General features: G+C 44.7%; 1 protein-coding gene across 1 annotated transcript in view; it reads left to right on the forward strand.

Annotated features, from left to right (window-relative positions):
* The window catches only part of RAB22A (RAB22A, member RAS oncogene family), a 45,342-nt gene that overhangs the window by 13,364 nt on the left and 11,455 nt on the right, over positions 1-20,523 (forward strand). Inside the window, exons 2-4 of the mRNA XM_082271944.1 lie at positions 13,562-13,641; positions 15,359-15,440; positions 18,611-18,682. Of these exons, the coding sequence (XP_082128070.1) occupies positions 13,562-13,641; positions 15,359-15,440; positions 18,611-18,682 (234 nt within the window). The remainder of the gene's footprint in view (positions 1-13,561; positions 13,642-15,358; positions 15,441-18,610; positions 18,683-20,523) is intronic.

Genomic DNA, 20,523 nt, shown 5'->3' on the forward strand with positions numbered 1-20,523 from the left:
TGCGGGGCTGCGACATTGCGGTGGACAGATCGGACCCCTAACTGACATTTTTGACACTTTTGGGGGGGCCAGTGACATTACTACAGTAATCAGTGCTAAAAATATGCACTGTTACTGTAATAATGACACTGGCAAGGAAGGGGTTAACTGTACTGGTCATCAAGGGGTTAAATGTGTCCCTAGGGGGCGTGATTCTAACTGTCAGGGGGCGTGGCTTTTGAAGTATTCACAGAGACATGCGATCCTATATAGCAGGATCACATAGCCTCTGTGATTACTTCAGGGAGAATGACAGACGGCTGTGTTTACATCAGCCGTCTGTCCTTCTCTCTCTGCTGCGCGAGATTGCGAGTGGCCGGCGGCCATCGGAGCCGCCAGTCACACGCGCTGGCTCCCCAGGGAGTGAGCGGGGGCGGGAGTGCAGCGGCGGCGGCTAGCGCTCGCCCCCTAGAGTCTCCTGAGCAAGCGACATAGTACTACGTCACTTTGCCCAGGTGCGCCTGCCTGCCGCAGTAAAACTGCGGTGGGCGGGGCTGAAGGGGTTAAACTCATGTGGTGCCTTATGTGCAATATATTAGCCTTCGAACCTGTCCTGGATTAAAGGAATGAGGTGGCAACCCTAGGCAGGAGGGGAGGGGAGAGACACTCACACACACACACATGGATGAGGTCAAAGGACAGAGCAGATGACGGTGACACGTATCCTGACCAGGATCCCATAGCTCAGCAGCCGTGATAAACATGGTCTGTTCTCAGGGGGGGGGGAAGTAAACATCCCTTGTAATAGAAATAAACAGCATAGGTCCTCTTTAATGTGAGATCTGGGGTCAAAAAGACCTCAGATCTCACATCTACACTTAAAAAAAGAAAAAAAAAAATATTTTTTTTAGCAAGAAAAAAAAATGGGCCCTCTAAGACCGTTTGTAGGAAGCGACGTATGACTTTGCTCCAGTCCTCCAAGGCCATAGAGTCGAGTGGGGGCCATCCTCCCCTCACTCGACCTCCTGCCTGGGACATGGACGGACCAGATAATTTTCCCAGCTACCAACGACTGCGGTAAGCGGGGAAAATGACCGCAGCGAATCTGCCGCTGGGACCATTTTTATGTGAAACGGGACCGCCGGCCGAGTAAGAAAATACCGGAGTTATGGCAACTATCTGCTGCCACAACACCGGTATTTAACGTCAAAGTACCGACGTAAACCTGCGGCAGGCGGTCCAGAATTGGTGAATTGGTTTGTGCAAAAGTTATAACATCTACAAACTATGGTATATATACTGGAGTTTACACAGCTATAGACACTATACTGTAATGACGGTGATCAGCGACTTATAGTGGGACTGTGATAGAGTGGCGGACAATCGGACGCTAACAGACACTATCTGGGAGGGTCACTAACTGACACTGACATTGCTAGTGACACTAATACATAGATCAGTGATAATACTGTACAATGACACTGTATCAATGACACTGGCTGGGAAGGGGTTAACATCCAGGGGCAATCAGGGGGTTAACTGTGTGCTTAACCGTGTGTAATATGTGCTGCTTTTACTTACTGATCTGGCAGGTTTTTCTCTCTGCTTATCAGGGAGAAGAAATAGCTAGATCGCCGTCCTTATGTACACAGAGTTCTGTGTGCTTGTAAACACAGAACTGTGCGTGTGATTGGACACAGCTGATTTCAGCTAAAATCAGCTGGCAAACTTGTGCTGTGTCCAATCACAGCATGGGTCAGCAGGGGGCACACACATGCTGGCCCCAAATCTTTAGGAAAGAGCTGATATATAGGAATGTGATTGTGCCTGCACCGGCCGTAGGGTGGATTTAATTTAAATCAAGTTGATTTAAATCATCATTTTTTAAAGAGCAACTGTCATCTCTGTGCTGCAACAGAGATGGCACCTCCTCTGACCCGCTGTTGACTCGCTGACAGTCCCATTCATTTTAATGGGACGGCTGGTGATGCGGCAGTGACACAACAAGGTGAGGGACGTGGCAGCAGCAGGTGAGTGGATGCCCGCTATCAGACGCTGCCATGATCGATCTGAAATGACAGGTGGTCTTTATATGTAAGGACTCATTCTTGCTGGTAGTTAGTGTGAAAGTTATAGCATTTACAAACTATTGGATAGATTTTTGGACCTTTTTTTTTATTAGTAATGGCGGCGATCAGCGATTTTCAGCGGGACTGCGACTTTGCGGCGGACAAACCTGACACTAAGTGACACTTTTTGGGGACCAGTGACACCAATACAGTGATCAGTGCTAAATAATATGCACTGTTACTGTATAAATGACACTGGCAGGGAAGGGGTTAATACTGGAGGTGATCAAGAGGTTAAGTGTGCTCCTAAATTGTGCTTTCTAACTGTGGGGGGGGGGGCTCTGTGACAGGCACACAGAGATCGGTAATTCAGCTTAGCTGAGACACACGATCTCATTGTGCCTGTCTGACAGGAGGGCAGCTTGTTTGCATAGGCAGGCGGCTCTACTGTCAGTTTCCCTGAAGATTGCGGGAGGCCGGCGGCGATCGCGCCCGCTCCTCCCTCAGTGTCCCTTTGGCTGCGCGTGCCGCCGAGACCACATGCACAAAATCACGTAGATCTACGTAATTATGCGCAGTTGAGCCACCCTGCCGCAGTAAATCTGCATGGGGCGGTCGGCAAGTGGTTAACCAATGCAGAGGATTAACCCCCAGCTTCCACTGTGAGTATAACAAGCATGCTTTACTGCATATACAATACACACTGATTTTACTATTTTGGGTTTAAAAAACTAAAAGTATACATGCAATTTTTTTTTAGTTTTGGATAGAGTGTAGAAGTTTAGACCCAGGCATCCTGCCTGCACGGCCGCCGAACAGAAGACCCGATCAAAGCCGCATTCAGCTCTGATCAGGTCTCCATGTAAAAAAACCCAGAAGTAATGTCATGACATCACTTCCGTGTACTCGTCGCCACATTCAAAAAACTGACAGCATTCAAAACAGCCAAACTTGACGTTTTGAATGCTTTTCAGTGCCAAGGAGGGGTTTGGGGTCTTTTAGACCCCCAGATCCCTCCTCAAGAGTACCTGGGGAAAAAAAAAATTGACATGCCCGAAAATATCGGCTGATACCGATATCCGATGACCAAAATATCGGTATCGGCATTAAAAAAACGATATCGGTCGATCACTAGATTCCAAAAATGGGGCACTATTATTCCCAATGATGGGGCACTATTCCTTCTAATGATCCCAATGATGGACACTATTCCTCCCAATGATCCCAACAATGGAGCACTATTCCTCCCAGTGTTCCCAACAATGGGGCACTATTCCTGCCAATTATCACAACAATGGGGCACTATTCCTCCCAGTGTTCCCAACAGTGGGGCACTATTCCTCCCAATGTTCCCAACAGTGGGGCACTATTCCTCCCAATGTTCCCAACAGTGGGGCACTATTCCTGCCAATTATCCCAATAATGCGTCACTATTCCACCCAATAATCCCAACAATGGGGCACTATTCCTCCCAATGTTCCCAACAATGGAGCACTATTCCTCCCAGTGTTCCCAACAGTGGGGCACTATTCCTGCCAATTATCCCAATGATGCGTCACTATTCCACCCAATAATCCCAACAATGGGGCACTATTCCTCCCAACAATGGGGCACTATTCCTCCCAATGTTCCCAACAATGGGGCACTATTCCTCCCAGTGTTCCCAACAGTGGGGCACTATTCCTCCCAATGTTCCCAACAATGGAGCGCTATTCCTCCCAGTGTTCCCAACAGTGGGGCACTATTCCTGCCGATTATCCCAATGATGCGGCACTATTCCTCCCAATGATGCGGCACTATTCCACCCAATAATCCCAACAATGGGGCACTATTCCTCCCAATGATTCAATGATGGGGCACTATTCCTCCCAATGATCCCAATGATGGGGCACTATTCCTCCCAATGATCCAATCATGGGGCACTATTCCTCCCAATGATGGGGCACTATTCCTCCCAATAATCCCAACAATGGGGCACTATTCCTCCCAGTGATCCAATGATGGGACACTATTCCTCCCAATGATGGGACACTATTCCTCCCAATGATCCCAATGATGGGGCACTATTCCTCCCAATGATCCAATCATGGGGCACTATTCCTCTCAATGATCCAATGATGGGGCACTATTCCTCCCAATAATCCCAACAATGGGGAACTATTCCTCCCAATGATCCAATGATGGGACACTATTCCTCCCAATAATCCCAACAATGGGGCACTATTCCTCCCAATAATCCCAACAATGGGGCACTATTCCTCCCAATAATCCCAATGATGGGGCACTATTCCTCCCAATAATCCCAATGATGGGGCACTATTCCTCCCCCTAATACCAAATGTGGCGATGTTTGCTCCCACCGATGCCAGGAAAATTTCAACTCCCGCTGGCCAAAGTCTGGCCCCCCCTCAAGTCTGAAGGACAATAAACTGGACCTTTGTTTAGAACGTTTGGAGACCCCTGGTTTAGATGCCTATAGAATAAAACTTCTATAATGGTAATAATAGTAAAGAAAGAAAAAATTCTGCAACGTTTTTTGGCACCCATGAACAGATTACCAGTGGATGGTCTTATTACTTGTTGCCTGCAGTTTCTATTTACTACTTTGTGCCTAGGCAGCACTTGTTAAAATGACCCGGTATACTTCTTCCATCTAAATATATCTGTGGGTGTTCCTGTGAATCAGATGGCAGTAGCATGTGTATGTATTACCTTGTGACCCTTCTTCTTTGTAATATTATGAAAGCTAATGTGTGTAGGCAGGAGTGCTATACAAACAGATGTACATTTTATTAAGTGCAGAGCAAATATTCTTTGCTACCACATTCCTAGAGAGAGCGTTCCGGTACAAATATGTAGAACTGAGATATTTCTTATCTACAGCAGCTTGGAACGTTAATGCGGAACTCCAGTCTTTAGGTTTTGCATGGGGTTGGTGGAACCTCTGTCGGGTATTAATGGCCTTCTGGGTTCCCGTTTGGAAGATTGGCTTCCTGGATCAATGGATACTGTCTCTGGGATGGGGATTGTGGAGGGATTCTACCGAACAAGGATGCAGACAGCAATAAAACCCTGTTCTAAAGAAAGAAAACCTTTTTGGTTGGATTTCTGTTTCAAATTAAAGGGAACCGGTTCTTTGTCTTCCACCAACCTGCTTACATTTACTTTCTGTTGACTCTGCTGCTCTATTTGGCTGTTGGTGCCAAGTTAAAAAAAAGCCCAATGTAAAGGCTCAACTAGCTGTAGAATCTTGATCTATAAGAGCCGGTTCACACTACTCTGACTTGGGACGCGACTTGTGTGCCCTCAAGTCGCCCCAAGTCTCTTGTCATTACAAATTCAATGTAAATGAATGAGAGCCGTCTTAATATGCACTACTGAAGTCACTCCGACTTCAGAAAAGGTTCCTGTACTACTTCAAGGCGACCTCTATCCGACTTGTGCACATAGACTTTAATGGCTATTTTCAAGCGACTGTGATCAGACTTTCCAGGAAGAAGAAAAAGATTAGCCAGGCATTCCCCAAAGACAAAGTCGCCTATCATTTAAGTCTCTTGCAAGTCTCTTGCAAGTCTCTTGCAAGTCTCTTACAAGTCTCTTGCAAGTCTCTTGCAAGTCTCTTGCAAGTGTCTTCAAAGTCGCGCTAAAAAGTCGCTCCTTCATGGGGCGACTTTCTGGTCACGGTAGTGTGAACCGGCTCTAGTACTATACTTTCCATACTACCCCTCCTTTTCACCTCTACCTTCCCCATACTTCCTTTTTCCCTATATCCCCCCCCCTTTTTTTACTTCTCCACTCTCTCTCTTTAATTTTTTACCCCCTTTACTTCCTACAGGGAATTCCTCTGTTTACCCCATATATAGTTCTTTATACAGTATATCATTGTCTTTTCCTTCCCTTCTTTGTCTCCTCTCTAAAGCAGCCCATACATTCATCATTTTTCTTCTTTCCTTCAACAAGTGAGTTGAACAAAAAAAAAATATACCCGATTTTCACACATTTGATGTGGATGGGGAAACCTCCTGCTATACTATTGTGTTCTGATGGTGGGGAGCCTTCCCTGCTGTCAGAATAAACTGATCAGTTCTGCTGGCTATAGCCGGTGGCACTGATCGATCGAAAAACCTGACAGAAGTATACCATTAGCCCATACATGGATCGAAATTCAGCTGATTCCGCAGGGACCGAACATATTTCAATCCATGTATGGCTGTTTTTTACTACGTTGGTTGCACAAGAACACACATGTACCTTTACAATGAAAATCCTATAACTCTCTGAGATACTACTAATTTTACCCACCACTAATGTGTATACAATGTACTTGTTACATGGTTACAAAGTAGGTAAGGTTGAATAAAGACAATAGTCCATCCAGTTCAACCTGTGTAGGTGTATGTGTGTCAGTGTCGATAGTCATTTCCCATATCCCTGTTTGTTGTGTTCACTAAAATGCACGTCCAAGCGTCATATTAAAATATCAATACTCCCTGCTGACACCACCAGTTGTGGAAGAGAGTTCCACACCCTTACTGCCCTGACAGTGAAAAAAATCCTTACGCAGCTTAACCATTTGCCGACTGCCGTCAGTATATTTACTGCGGCAGTCAGTCCCTGACTGGCTCTAGGAGGCGAGCACGCGCCGCCTGAGTTCACGGCCCCCCCCCCCGCGCGCGTGCGGGTCCGCCGGGCACTTGCGATTGTCCGTTACAGCGGGAGAAAGGCAGGCGGCTAATGTAAACACAGCCACCTGTCATTCTTCCCTGTGTAAGAATGGTGATCAAACGGTTCTGCTATGTAGGACCATGGATCTCTGTTCTCACACCACAAGCCACATCCAATCACAGTTAGAATCACGCCCCTAGGGACACACTTAACCCCTCCTTCTCAAATAAAGTTAACCCCTTCCCTGCCATTTTTACAGTAACAGTGCATATGTATAGCACTGATTACTGTAGTAATGTCACTTGGTAACCCCAAAAGTGTCATAAATGTCAGTCAAGGGTCCGATCTGTCCACCGCAATGTCGCAGTCCCGCAAAAAAATCGCAGATCGCCGCCATTACTCGTTAAAAAAAAAAAAAACAACAAAAATGACAAAAATCTTTCCCTTTGTTAGTAAACGCAATAACTTTTGCGCAAGCCAATCAAAATACGCCTTTTGCGATTTTTTTTTTACCAAACATATGTAGCATAAAACAAATTGGCCTACAATGTTAAAAAATTTAGATTTTTAAATTTTTTGTTTTGGGAATTTCATATAAAAAATGTGAAAAATATTGTTATTTTTGCAAAATTGTCGCTCTTTTTTTGTTTAAAGCGCATGATCAAAAAATCGCACAGGTGATCAAATACCACCAAAAGAAAGCTCTGTTTGTGGGAAAAAAAGGACGTCAATTTCATTTGGGTACAGCGCCGCACGACTGCGCAATTGTCCGTTAAATTCACACAGTGCCTAATCGCAAAATAGGCCCTGGTCAGGAAGGGGGTAAAATCTTCCGGGGCTTAAGTGGTTAAAGTGGTGCTCCAGCCCCACCACAGAAATACTGTAGCTGCTGACTTTTAATATTAGGACACTTACCTGTCCTGGAATCCAGCAATGTCGGCACCCCAGACAGTGTTTCCATCGGCTCTCGGGTGTTGCCGCCACTATTTTCTGTAAGGGAAACCAGCAGTGAAGCCTTCACAGCCGATTCCCTTCTAAGCATGCACAAAGTGCGCTATGCTTTCTGAATGGCCCAGTGGAGGGAAGGAGGAGGGGGGGCCAAACTTCTGACGTACCTCGCCACTGCGAGGTCCAACCAAAGTGGGGGCGGGTACCTGTCAAAAAAAGGTACCTGCTCCCCCCTCCCCCCCCCCCCCGAAAGATGCCAAATGTGGCACCGGAGGTGGGGAGTAGACAGATAAGTGGAGCTTCCACTTTTAGGTGGAACTCCACTTTAAGGTTAAACCAATTTTTTGTGTGGCCCCGTGTCCTCTTACACTCCCTGAAATTTGTCATATTGGGATTTCAAACTCTATTTGGGTGCTTTGTACAACACAAAATTATTTTCTACTAAACAAGGAATTTAAAAAAAAAAACCCTATGTAAGCCCCAAATTGGAACTTTTACTGGGCAAAGGCCTCCCCTCTCCCCATGGGACAGTGCTAGGGTCACATGATCCCCCATACTTAAAGTGGTTGTAAACCCCCATGTACTGTTTGTACCTATAGGTAAGCCTATGATAAGGCTTACCTATAGGTACTGTAAATAATAAATATGTCCTAAACTTGCACCGTTTAGGAGATATTTACATTGCATGCAGCCAATGACGTCATCAGGGCATGCGCTTTGAAGAAATGGGCGCCCGTGCCGTTTCTTCAGAGCCCTGTGCCGTGACTGGCGGCTCCTGCGCTCAATATGCGGGAGTAAAGTCACGTGGCTCCGGCCAGTAGCGCAGCCAGAGTCCGCAGACCTGGAAGGAAGACGGGCGAAGATGGAGATGGGCGAAGATGGATGTGGCCGCCAGCGGGGACGACGCGGGCTTCATTTGCAGGTAAGTGTCACATAATGTGCTATTATGTGTTGCATACTAGCACATTATGCATTTACTTTGACGGTAAATAAAAAGAAAACATGTTTTTTTTCCAAGACCTTACTTGCTCTTTGATTTAAGCAGCAAGGGTGGCTATTGGGTGAATGTATTTCTGCTCTATGAGTGGGTTATAGGGTTTATTTAAAAGTAGTGTTTTACCATGGAATGCATCTGACTGTATTGTGTTTCACTTTTGGATGATACTTTCACATTGAGTAACCCACAGACTTCCCATAAAGAACTAGGCAGTGATTCCTGTGAACTTCGCCCTGCTGCAGCTGGGCAGTGCTCTTGGTAGTACTTCTGTTTTAAGTCAGTATAACGCTACTGACTTTTTTATAATGTCCAGTGTGCATGAGGCATTAGGCCTCATCTTATAAAATATCATTGTTCTTCAGAAGGAAAGTTCAAAACAAATCTTAGAAAACATTATTTTACCGAAAGAGTAGTTGATGCTTGGAACAGACTTCCACCAGAATCGGACTACTTTTTCTGCTGTCACTCTTCTATGTTTCTGTTTCTATTTTTGTTATAAGCAGTTTCTTCTTGCCTTCAATATTAATGTCCCTGAACTCTCCACCTACAGTAGATCACATGGTCTCTGACTACCAATCATTACTCCACTGAAGATTACATGGTCTCTGATTACCATTCAATACTTCACTGAAGATCACATGGTCTCTGACCGCCAATCGTTACTCCACTAAAGATCACATGGTCTCTGACTACCGATTACTCTACTGAAGATCATAAGGTCTCTGACCACCAATCATTACTCCACTAAAGATCACATGGTCTCTGACCACCAATCATTACTCCACTAAAGATCACATGGTCTCTGACCACCAATCACTACTCCACTAAAGATCACATGGTCTCTGATCACGATCATTACTCCACTAAAGATCACATGGTCTCTGATCACGATCATTACTCCACTAAAGATCACATGGTCTCTGACTTCCAATCATTACTCCACTGAAGATCACATGGTCTCTGACTACCAATTACTCTACTGAAGATCACATGGTCTCTAACCACCAATAATTACTCCACTGAAGATCACATGGTCTCTGACCACCAATCATTACTCCACTAAAGATCACGTGGTCTCTGACCACCAATCATTACTCCACTGAAGATCACACGGTCTCTGACTACCAATCATTACTCCACTGAAGATCACACGGTCTCTGACTACCAATCATTACTCCACTGAAGATCACACGGTCTCTGACTACCAATCATTACTCCACTGAAGATCACATGGTCTCTGACTACCAATTACTCTACTGAAGATCACATGGTCTCTGACCACCAATAATTACTCCACTAAAGATCACATGGTCTCCGACCACCAATCATTACTCCACTAAAGATCACATGGTCTCTGACCACCAATCATTACGCCACTAAAGATCACATGGTCTCTAAATACCAATCATTACTCTACTGAAGATCACATGGTCTCTGACCACCAATCATTACTCCACTGAAAATCACATCACTGGACTACCAATCATTACTCCACTGAGTCTACAGTTTCCAATCAGCAGTGTAACAAGCAAATCAAAGGGTCTGCCCACCAGATGCATTGTAGATGTTTTGTATTTTAGAGACTGCAGAGAGTCTACTCTTATTCATTCCATCAGATGCTGACTGGTAAACTTAAAGCGGAGCTCCACCCGAAAAGGCATGCGCCGCTTGTTTGCTTCTTCCCCCCACCCCTTACACTGCCACATTTGACATATTTCGGGGGGTAGCGCATACCTGTCAGAACCAGGTACCTGCTTCCACTCCCTGGGAAAGATCACCGCAATCGTTGAGCGGTGATCCACGCAATTTCAGGCCCTTCCTCTCCCCCCCCCCCCCCCTGCTGTCCTCTGAAAGACACATAGGTCCCAGAAAACAGTGAGACCATTCAGAAAGCGCAGCAGACTCACACATGCGCAGAAGGAAACAGGCTGTGAATCTGAAAGGCTTCACTTCCTGTTTCCCTTAGTAAAGATGCCAGTGTTCTGCTTAAAAACTCCAACTCGCCAAGATCTCCAACCACATCACTTCCGATGACTCCCCAGCAGCAATAATTGAAGATTTTCACAGAACACCGTCGGCGTATACACTATGATACACAACGAGTTGGCTGTTTTGACAGAACACCGGGTAAGGAGGAAAATAAATGGTCGCCCCCTTGGAGGCGGCCATGTTGTTGGTTACAAGCGGGCGACCTAACAATGGCCACTCATTATATCATGTACCATAGTGTATTCGCTGCTGGTGTTCTGTGAAAACAGCAACTCGTCGAAATCTCCAATTATTGCTGTTGGAGAGTCACTGGAAGTGACGTGGTTGGAGATTTTGGTGAGTTGGAGCTTTTGGCAAAACACCGCCGCCTGCACCCAGAGCCGATGGATGATCGGCTTCGGGTGCCGACATCGCGGGCCCCTTGGACAGGTAAGTGTCCTTATATTAAAATTCAGCAGCTACAAGATTTGTAACTGTTGGCTTTTAATTTTTTTGTCTCCCCAGGCTGGAACTTCTCTTTAAACTGACCGTACATGAGTAGATTTTCAAATGAACATTTGTACGATGACAATGACTTGACAAAGTTGCTCGAAAGTGATAATGAGGTTACCAGAAATATGGACTTTATACACCAGCATATAAAAAATGACAAACCAACTTTATTGATACATCAGTAAAACACTGAATTCAGTGATAAGGTCTAAAAAGCACCCAGGATACTGCAAGATCTCTATTTATTCTAATTTCTGAGCCTTCCAGCCTTAAATAGCATATCCTTCAATTAATAATTGCTCAATTCTCAGAGCTCCGGAGCTGATAACTGTCAGTCACTGGATACCTGCTCTGCCAAGCCTCACTGGAGTGCTGGGCTGTAGAGGGTGGCAGTCCAGGCATGTGGGCAGATCCCAACCATATGATTGCAATCTTTCCTGAGCTTGGACCGGCTCTGACGTCAACCGACAGCGGGCTTCAGCTGAAAACGGGTCACAGGAGTGCAAAGCAATCTGCAATCCCGTGATCCACAGGAGAAGTACAGCGAAATGAGGTTTGGCTGTACTTCTCCTTTAAATGCTTGAAAAATCAGATGCAACTGTGGGTAGAATAAGATTGGCACGGTATATACGAGCTATTATTTACCAATAAAGGTATGTCATCAATTCATTATCCTATCATAGCAGTCCAGATGGGACCTAGAAACTATTAAATAGTCCAACTGAACAGTATAATACTGCACAACATAGGGAAATAATCACTCCACGCCGTAATTAGCTGTACAGGGCCATCTAAGGTCCTTCACTTATGGCTTCCTAGTGGGAGACTATTACACTGTAGGGGTCCTTGTATTTCCAAATAGCAGCTCATGCTGGTAAAGAAAAGTCAGCATCAGTATAACAGTGTGTCCTCAGAATGCCGTCATCGAAAGCTCAAAAAGTACTTCAAAATTTTAAGTAAAACTATAGGCAAAACTTTTTTTTTTTTTTTCATTTTGGATAGAGCAAGGGGGGTTATAACCCCTGTCAGACTTTTATCTGCCATTTGTGTCCCATTTCGGAGATTTCTTTTCTTTTCCTGTCCCATAGCCAAACAGGAAGTGAGGAGAAATCCCTGTAAATGAAAGGAATTCCTTGGGGACCCCCAGGTCACTGAAACTAGTGTCCCCATTGGAAGATGTCCCCTCTATTACTTTTATAGGGACAACCCATAATTTGGGATTTTCTTTTCCTTTCAATGACAATGGTAAACAGGACATATAGAGAGGGTGAATCTCCTTAACGGGGACACAGACAGCAATAAAAACTGACAGGGGTTCTAATCCCTCTCCACGCTATCCAAAACTAGGAAAATAATTTGTCTTTAGTTATACTTTAATTTGCTGATAACATTCGATTTTGGAATGATTGGATTTTCCTGAACGAAAACCACATTCATTGTTAGAAATTCATTTGCTAGACAAACAATTTTCCATCCTGCTCCATTGAATTTTCTCGTCAAACTAACTTCTATTTGACCCCACTATTTTTATAAAATAATTTTTAATAACTTGACCCTATTAATGATAAGAAAATCCAAGAAACCTTCTTGAAACTAAAGCAAAGCTTCACCAAAAAGGGGAAGTTCCACTTTAAGGCCTCCGCCCCTGCTCTGTGTGTAAAATTGAGCTTTTGGGGAGGAGGGGGGGTTGTGGGGATTTTAACAGGTACCCGCTCCCCACTCAATCTAGTCCATGGGTGCTTAACCTGTGGCCCTCCAGCTGTTGCAGAACTACAAGTCGAATCATGACTTTGCCTTTGGGAGTCATGCTTGTAGCTATTCAGCCTTGCAATGCCTCATGGGACTTGTAGTTCCACGTTGACCGCCTAGGCGATCAGAAGCTTAGGTTCCCCCCCCCCCCCCCCCCATTTTCCTGAAGTCTTTTGGGACACATGATAGATCCCAGAAGACTGCGGGACCAATCCCCTTGCTTGCGCATGCGCAGTGGGCACCTGGTTGTGAAGCCACAAGCTGTCACAGCAGGGTGCCCATAGTAAAGATACCGGCGAGATAGGACACAGGGAGAAAACGGCTGGGGTGAGCTCACCGCTGGATCCTGGGACAGCTGAGTGGCTGTTTAATAAAAGTCAGCAGCTACCTTTAATTTTCACTTAAGAGACTGGAGCTCCTCTTTAAAAACGGCCCAGCTTTAATGTAATAAGAGGTTTAGCAAAGAGCGGTCATTGTGCAGCAATACTAGGCAGGAAGCCTGCAAATGGCAATTAAGAAAATATAAATCATCCCAGCTGATTAATTCATTGAAATTTGGTTATATTTATGTGCAGCCATAATGTTCCCATTCCCATGTGTGTATAATGCTATGGCTAGAGCTTTTACACTAAACTGCCTATCGCCATTCTGACTCTGGTTTGCTTCTCTGCAGGACACAGGTGTTGGAAAATCCAGTATCGTCTGGCGGTTTGTAGAAGACAGCTTTGATCCGAATATCAATCCAACAATTGGGTGAGTGTCTTGTGTTCTGATACCCTTGTTGCAGCTAATGTTTTGAATAGAAGGGTGTAAAAATCCTTTGTTTTTACTTTCTGTTATCTGTTGGAGAGATTTCCCTTCACTTCCTGTCCTAGGGACACAATAGAAAGCGACAGAAAATCTCTTTAAAATGTGGGGAAAATCTCCTTTCTGCAGGTGTCCCCATTGGAAGATTTACCCTCACCTCCTGTTCTGGTAATTTGTAAAAATGTGAATTTCTGATCAGTATCTGTCCAGGTGAGAATAGTCACCAGCCAATAAAAGTGAATCTCCCCAGCGGGCACATAGAGAGAAATAAAAGCCTGGTAGAGAGTCTAACCCTTCCCCACTCAATCTTGCCCATGGGTGCTCAACCTGTGGCCCTCCAGCTGTTGCGAAACTACAAGTCCAATCATGACTTTGCCTTTGGAAGTCATGCTTGTAACTGTATAGCCTTGCAATGCATCATGGGATTTGTAGTTCCACAAAAGCTGGAGGACCACAGGTTGCGCACCCATGATCTAGTCTGATCTCCAAACTTTCCAAACAAGGGACAAATTTGTCATTCAGACTTTAGGGGGCCAAACTGGATATTGGAAGTAAAAAAAAGGTTCTGACTTAAGTGGGGAAAAACAATGCCCCATTTTTGCTGTCATTGGGAGGAATCGTACCCTATCATTGGTGTAACTGGGCCCAATTGTTGGTGTCACTGGGAGAAGATGTGTCCCATCGTTGGTGTCATTGGGAGGAATTGTGCCCCATCGTTGGTGTCACTGGGAGGAATTTTGCCCCATCATTGGGCCAAACTGGATATTGGAAGTAAAAAAGGTTCCGACTTCAGTGGGAAAAAAATGCCCCATCTTTGCTGTCACTGGGAGGAATTGTGCCCCATTGTTGGAGTCATTGGGCCCAATTGTTGGTGTCATTGGGAGGAAATTTGCCCCATTTTTGCTGTCATTGGAAGGAATCGTACCCTATCATTGGTGTCACTGGGCCCAATTGTTGGTGTTACTGGGAGGAGATGTGTCCCATCGTTGGTGTCGTTGGGAGGAATTGTGCCCCATCGTTGTTGTCACTGGGCCCAATTGTTGGTGTCACTGGGAGGAGATGTGTCCCATCGTTGGTGTCGTTGGGAGGAATTGTGCCCCATCGTTGGTGTCACTGGGAGGAATTTTGCCCCATCATTGGGCCAAACTGGATATTGGAAGTAAAAAAGGTTCCGACTTCAGTGGGAAAAAAATGCCCCATCTTTGCTGTCACTGGGAGCAATTGTGCCCCATTGTTGGAGTCATTGGGCCCAACTGTTGGTGTCATTGGGAGGAAATGTGCCCCATCGTTGGTGCCATTGGGAGGAATTCTGTCCCAGCATTGGTGTCATTGTGAAGAATTGTGCCCTTTTATTGGGGTCAGTGGGGGAGGGATTATGCCCCATTGTTGGTTTCAGTGTATGAAATAGTGCCCCAAGGCATAAAAGCAAGCAAAGGGCCGAGCCGCAGTTCGGAGACCACTGATCTAGTCGAATGAAAAGTTATTATCCCCCTCTGCTGCCTGTGAGCTGCATGACCTCCTGCACACCACACTTGGAAATTGACAGCTGGTGAGGTCAGAAATAACAGGCTAGAAGATGTCAGGTGACCTCTGACCTTCTGATGTCCTCACCAATGGCAGCTGTCATAATTCCATCCTGACAGATGCCTATGTTTTCTTTCAGGGCTTCTTTTATGACCAAGACTGTACAGTATCAGAACGAACTCCATAAGTTTCTTATATGGGATACGGCTGGACAGGAGCGGGTAAGCTCAGATTAAGACTCTAACTTTGACATCACCGCTCTGTTTGCTTGGTTCTACTTTAGGCTTTGGGAAACTTTGCTTTAACGGCAGTTAATCTGACTTGCTACCCAATTCCAAGTCACCCATGTCAATTAACAACAGTTGCAGCACTGTGCAGTCATTCGCAGCTCAGCAATTGTCTAGCTAGTCACTATTCAGCAGGGTTTTCCCAGTGCCTATGGAAGACACTGCAGCCCCATGCAATGGGATCCTCCGTCTATGAACCACAGAGGGCAGTGCTTGACACCTAAACATACTGACATTTTTTTGTAGGCTCAGGGAAAAAAAAAAACGAAGGGATACCAGCAACTATAGGGATTTAGTAAACAGACTAACTAGCTATACAAGGGGAATGCCAGAATGATAAATACAGGCAGACTGTTGAAGAGGAATGCAAAGCTTTCTGAATTGGACAGATGCCAAGTGGCCGACCTGCTTTTAGAGTGCAGTAGACCAGCCGCTCAGCACAGGACCCGGAAGCAAGTCAAGATCACTGGGGTAGCGATGTCTACTTCAGTGATTTCCAGCTTCCAGAGTATCAGCATGATATAGTAAATACAGTACAGACTGTATCTCACAAAAGTGAGTACACCCCTCACATTTTTGTAAATATTTTCGGTATGGATATCTTTTACATAGTTACATTGGCCGGTTTGGATCATATCTACAGTATCTCACAAAAGTGAGTACACCCCTCACATTTTTGTAAATATTTTATTATATCTTTTCATGTCACAACACTGAAGAAATGACACAGCTTGTATAACAGTGTAAATTTGCTGTCCCCCTTAAAATAACTCAACACACAACCATTATTGTCTAAACTGCTGGCAACAAAAGTGAGTACATCTCTAAGTGAAAATGTCCAAATTGGGCCCAATTAGCCATTTTCCCTCCCCGGTGGCATTTGTCTTGTTAGTGTTACAAGGTCTCAGGTGTGAATGAGGAGCAGGTGTGTTAAATGTGGTGTTATCGCTCTCACTCTCTCAAACTAGTCAGTGGAAGTTCAACATGACACCTCATGGTAAAGAACTCTGAGGATCTAAAAAAAAGAATTGTTCCTCTACATAAAGATGGCCTAGGCCAGTGGTGGCAAACCTTGGCACCCCAGATGTTTTGAAACTACATTTCCCATGATTCTCATGCACTCTGTAGTGTAGCTTAGCCTCATGGGAAATGTAGTTCCAAAACCTCTGGGGTGCCAAGGTTCGCCATCACTGGCCTAGGCTATAAGAAGACCCAAGATCCTGAAACTGAGCTGCAGTACAGTGGCCAAGACCATACAGTGGTTTAACAGGGCAGGTTCCACTCAGAACATGCCTCGCCATGGTCTACCAAAGAAGTTGATTGCATGTGCTCAGCGTCATATCCAGAGGTTGTCTTTGGGAAATAGAAGTATATGTGCTGCCAGCATTGCTGCAGAGGTTGAAGGGGTGGGGGGTCAGCCTGTCAGACCAGGGCAGTATTCCAACATGATAATGACCCCAAACACACCTCCAAGACAACCACTGCCTTGCTAAAGAAGCTGAGGGTAAAGGTGATGGACTGGCCAAGCATGTCTCCAGACCTAAACCCTATTGAGCATCTGTGGGGCATCCTCAAACGGAAGGTGAGAGACCGCGAGGTCTCTAACATCCACCAGCTCCGTGATGTCATCATGGAGGAGTGGAAGAGGACTCCAGTGGCAACCTGTGAAGCTCTGGTGAACTCCATTCCCAAGAGGGTTAAGGCAGTGCTGAAAAATAATGGTGGCCACAAAAAATATTGACACTTTGGGCCCAATTTGGATGTTTTCAAGTAGGGGTGTACTCACTTTTGTTGCCAGCGGTTTAGACATTAATGGCTGTGTGTTGAGTTATTGAGGGGAAAGCAAATTTACACTGTTATACAAGCTGTACACTCACTACTTACTTTATATTGTAGCAAAGTGTAATTTCTTCAGTGTTGTCACATGAAAAGATATAATAAAATATTTACAAAAATGTGAGGGGTGTACTCACTTTTGTGAGATACGGTAGATATGGTCCAAACTGGCCAATGTAACTATGTATAAGATATCCATACCTAAATGTATTTTTAAACGGTAACATTGCATATAAAAAAAGAAAAATAGGATATAAAATTGCGACAAGTCGTATTGTAAAAATTGCAAATAAAAAAACAAAAATATAGTATATACAATTGCGACTCAAGTCATATTGTAAATAATTATTATTAAAAATGACCTTTCATTTTCAGTCTGTAGCTCTATAATTTTCTGTAAAATGCAAAACAATAGGGCTACCCACCTCCGGGTAGCCCTATTGTTTTGCATTTTACAGAAAATTATAGAGCTACAGACTGAAAATGAAAGGTCATTTTTAATAATAATTATGTTCTGTACACAGACAATGACAAATGTCATTACCTGCTTGTGTAACTGGCTGACTGATTTTCTGAGAAGACTGCACTAAGATACAAGTCAGATTTTTGGTATCCCCTGTAACAAAAATGGAATTTCTGGTGAAATATTCCCAAACCGAATCATGTCTAAAGGGATGCAGATCCTGGCACTTTCCTTATTAGAGCCCTGCAGGTGCAGCAGCTGATTAATACTTATAAAACCACTTCTATACAGAGTCACTCTGACTATGGACACAGACAAACAAACAGCTATTTCTTCAGAATACCAAAAGGTAGGAATCTGCAACAAAATTTGTTAAAATGCTTGCAATGTACAGAGATCACCCAGTGGGGAATGTTTTTTTCTCAACAAAAGTGGACTTACTCTTTAATTCAATTCAAGACTTTCTATGACTACACTGTACATTTAAACATCAAAGCAAAGGCTACTGTACAGAAATGATAATGTCAGACTCTCTGGATATCCTTCATTTATTTCATGCTTGGTAGCTTCCCTTAGACAGTAATACAACAGGTCCTCTTAGCTCTGTTCAGAAGAGAGCAAAAGTTGACTGGCTTCAATTTTTTACCCAGTTTGGTTGGGCTCCCATGGCAAGCTTTATCATTTACTACCCGTCTGTTTTCTTGCACTGCATTGGTTTGTATGTAGAGTTGAACTCCAGCAATGGTAAGTTCTGTGAACTTTTTTTCTAATGGTGATTATAGCAGCCTGTCTTATTTCCTTCTAGTTCCGTGCCTTGGCTCCAATGTATTACAGAGGATCGACAGCGGCCATCATAGTATATGATATTACAAAGGAGGTGAGCAAAACCTGGTCCTAGCAGGGGTTAGGCTTCAATCTCTTCAAGAGAACCTGTCACTTTCATTCTTACCTTTCTCATCTGTGACCCTAAATCTGTACTGGAGATGACCGGTTTCTTGTGGAAATAGAATCATCCACAGGAGTTTGGTTATTGGAGTCCATTAAGCCCCGTACACACGCACCGATTGTCGGCCGAACGATCGGTCGTCTTTTGTCCAGTGTTGTTTTGTTGGTTGAAATGTGCTCTAGACTGCACACGAATTTTGTCGGCCAACAACAACCAACTGCAGAAGTGATGTCATGTGATGGTTGACTTTCCGTGTGTTTTTTCTTCTCTGAGCATGCCCAGTCTTGCTCATCTGGCTTTTGTCGGCCGAAATCTGTACTGACTGACAAACAATCGGCCGTTCTTTGTTGGCCAACAAAAATTTTATAGCCTGCACACCAGATTTTGTTCGGCCGAAAAGTCGCAGTCGGTTGTCGGAAGCATCATACTAACAAGCCGACAATCGGACGTTGGCCGAATATTTACGGCCGACAATCGGTACGTGTGTATGGGGCTTATGTCTTGGCTAAGGCAGGTAAAGATTGCCATGGATGTTTGATTGTGGTCAGATCAGGCAAAAACCACGTCTTTGGGCACCAGGGGCCATCCTTGATGACTGATGTTTAACTTAATGGGGATCAGATAAGTTTTGTCTTAATGCAATTGTTTCTCCTGAAGTAAGCCAGTGGCAAAGGGGCCTGGATGCACTCATTCCTCCCTGCTACTCTTTTTTTTTTTATTTCAATAATTTTTATTAGAAGTTTTCGTAATAAAATACAACAATATAAGTAAAAAAGAAAGGGGGGGGAATCAAAGGAAAGGGCAAGTAAAGAGCCCAAATACAGGGAATAGCATTATAAACTGACAGTATCAAAAAGTCCATAGTGACAGGGACCGTCCGCCACATAAAACAGAATAATGCAATGTGGGGATATGGGTAAACATGATGAAAGCAATCACAGAATACACCCCCCCCCCCCCACCCCAAGCAACCCCTACCTTATACGATCCTGAAAAAAAAAAAAATAGTAAGTAAAGAAAAAAAAAAAAGGGGGGGGTTGGGGGGCCCATAAACTCAGGCCTTGCGGCCGCAACTGACCATCGTCCTTAGGGAAGGACCGGAGAGGTAAAACAATAAGGGGGAAGAGGGGGAAAGACAAAAAGAAAGAAAAGATAAGGTGAAAAGGAAAGAGAGAGAAGGGGGGAGAGAGGGATGGGATGGGAGACACATAAACTGTGCATAAAAGCCCAACTGGTGTAATTAGGGGGCAACCCCCAGGGGGAGCATGTGCAAAAGCCAACTCCACCCCAGAGAGGCCCAAAAAGCCCAAGAGGTACCATTCAACCCAAGTCGGCCCGGGGGTCTCCTTCCAAATATCGCAACCATGGGTGCCAAACCTTCTCGAACAGCTTCACCCTATCATTCAGTCCCTGCTACTCTTACATAACTATAAACAGATATATCAGCCAAGCGCTCACTCCGAAGGGGAAGACTGGGGTGCTGCTCTCCTCAGGCAGGGAACTCCAAACGGATGCATAAAAGAAAGGAAAAGGAGGAGCAAACACCTAGTGCATTACCCGTGGTACTGTTTAAAATATTTTAATAAAATGCTGAATGCATACTCACAAACATGAAGAATTAAAATCGTATTGCAAATTCCCGTCACCCGTGTGTTGGACCATGTCCTGGAATTTGCGACCGCTAACGCGTTTCGGGAGTCAAGCTCCCTTCCTCAGCGCTGAGGAAGGGAGCTTGACTCCCGAAACGCGTTAGCGGTCGCAAATTCCAGGAC

Source organism: Pelophylax lessonae (genome assembly GCF_965119305.1).
Source record: "Pelophylax lessonae genome assembly, chromosome: 11".
Taxonomy (NCBI): domain Eukaryota; kingdom Metazoa; phylum Chordata; class Amphibia; order Anura; family Ranidae; genus Pelophylax; species Pelophylax lessonae.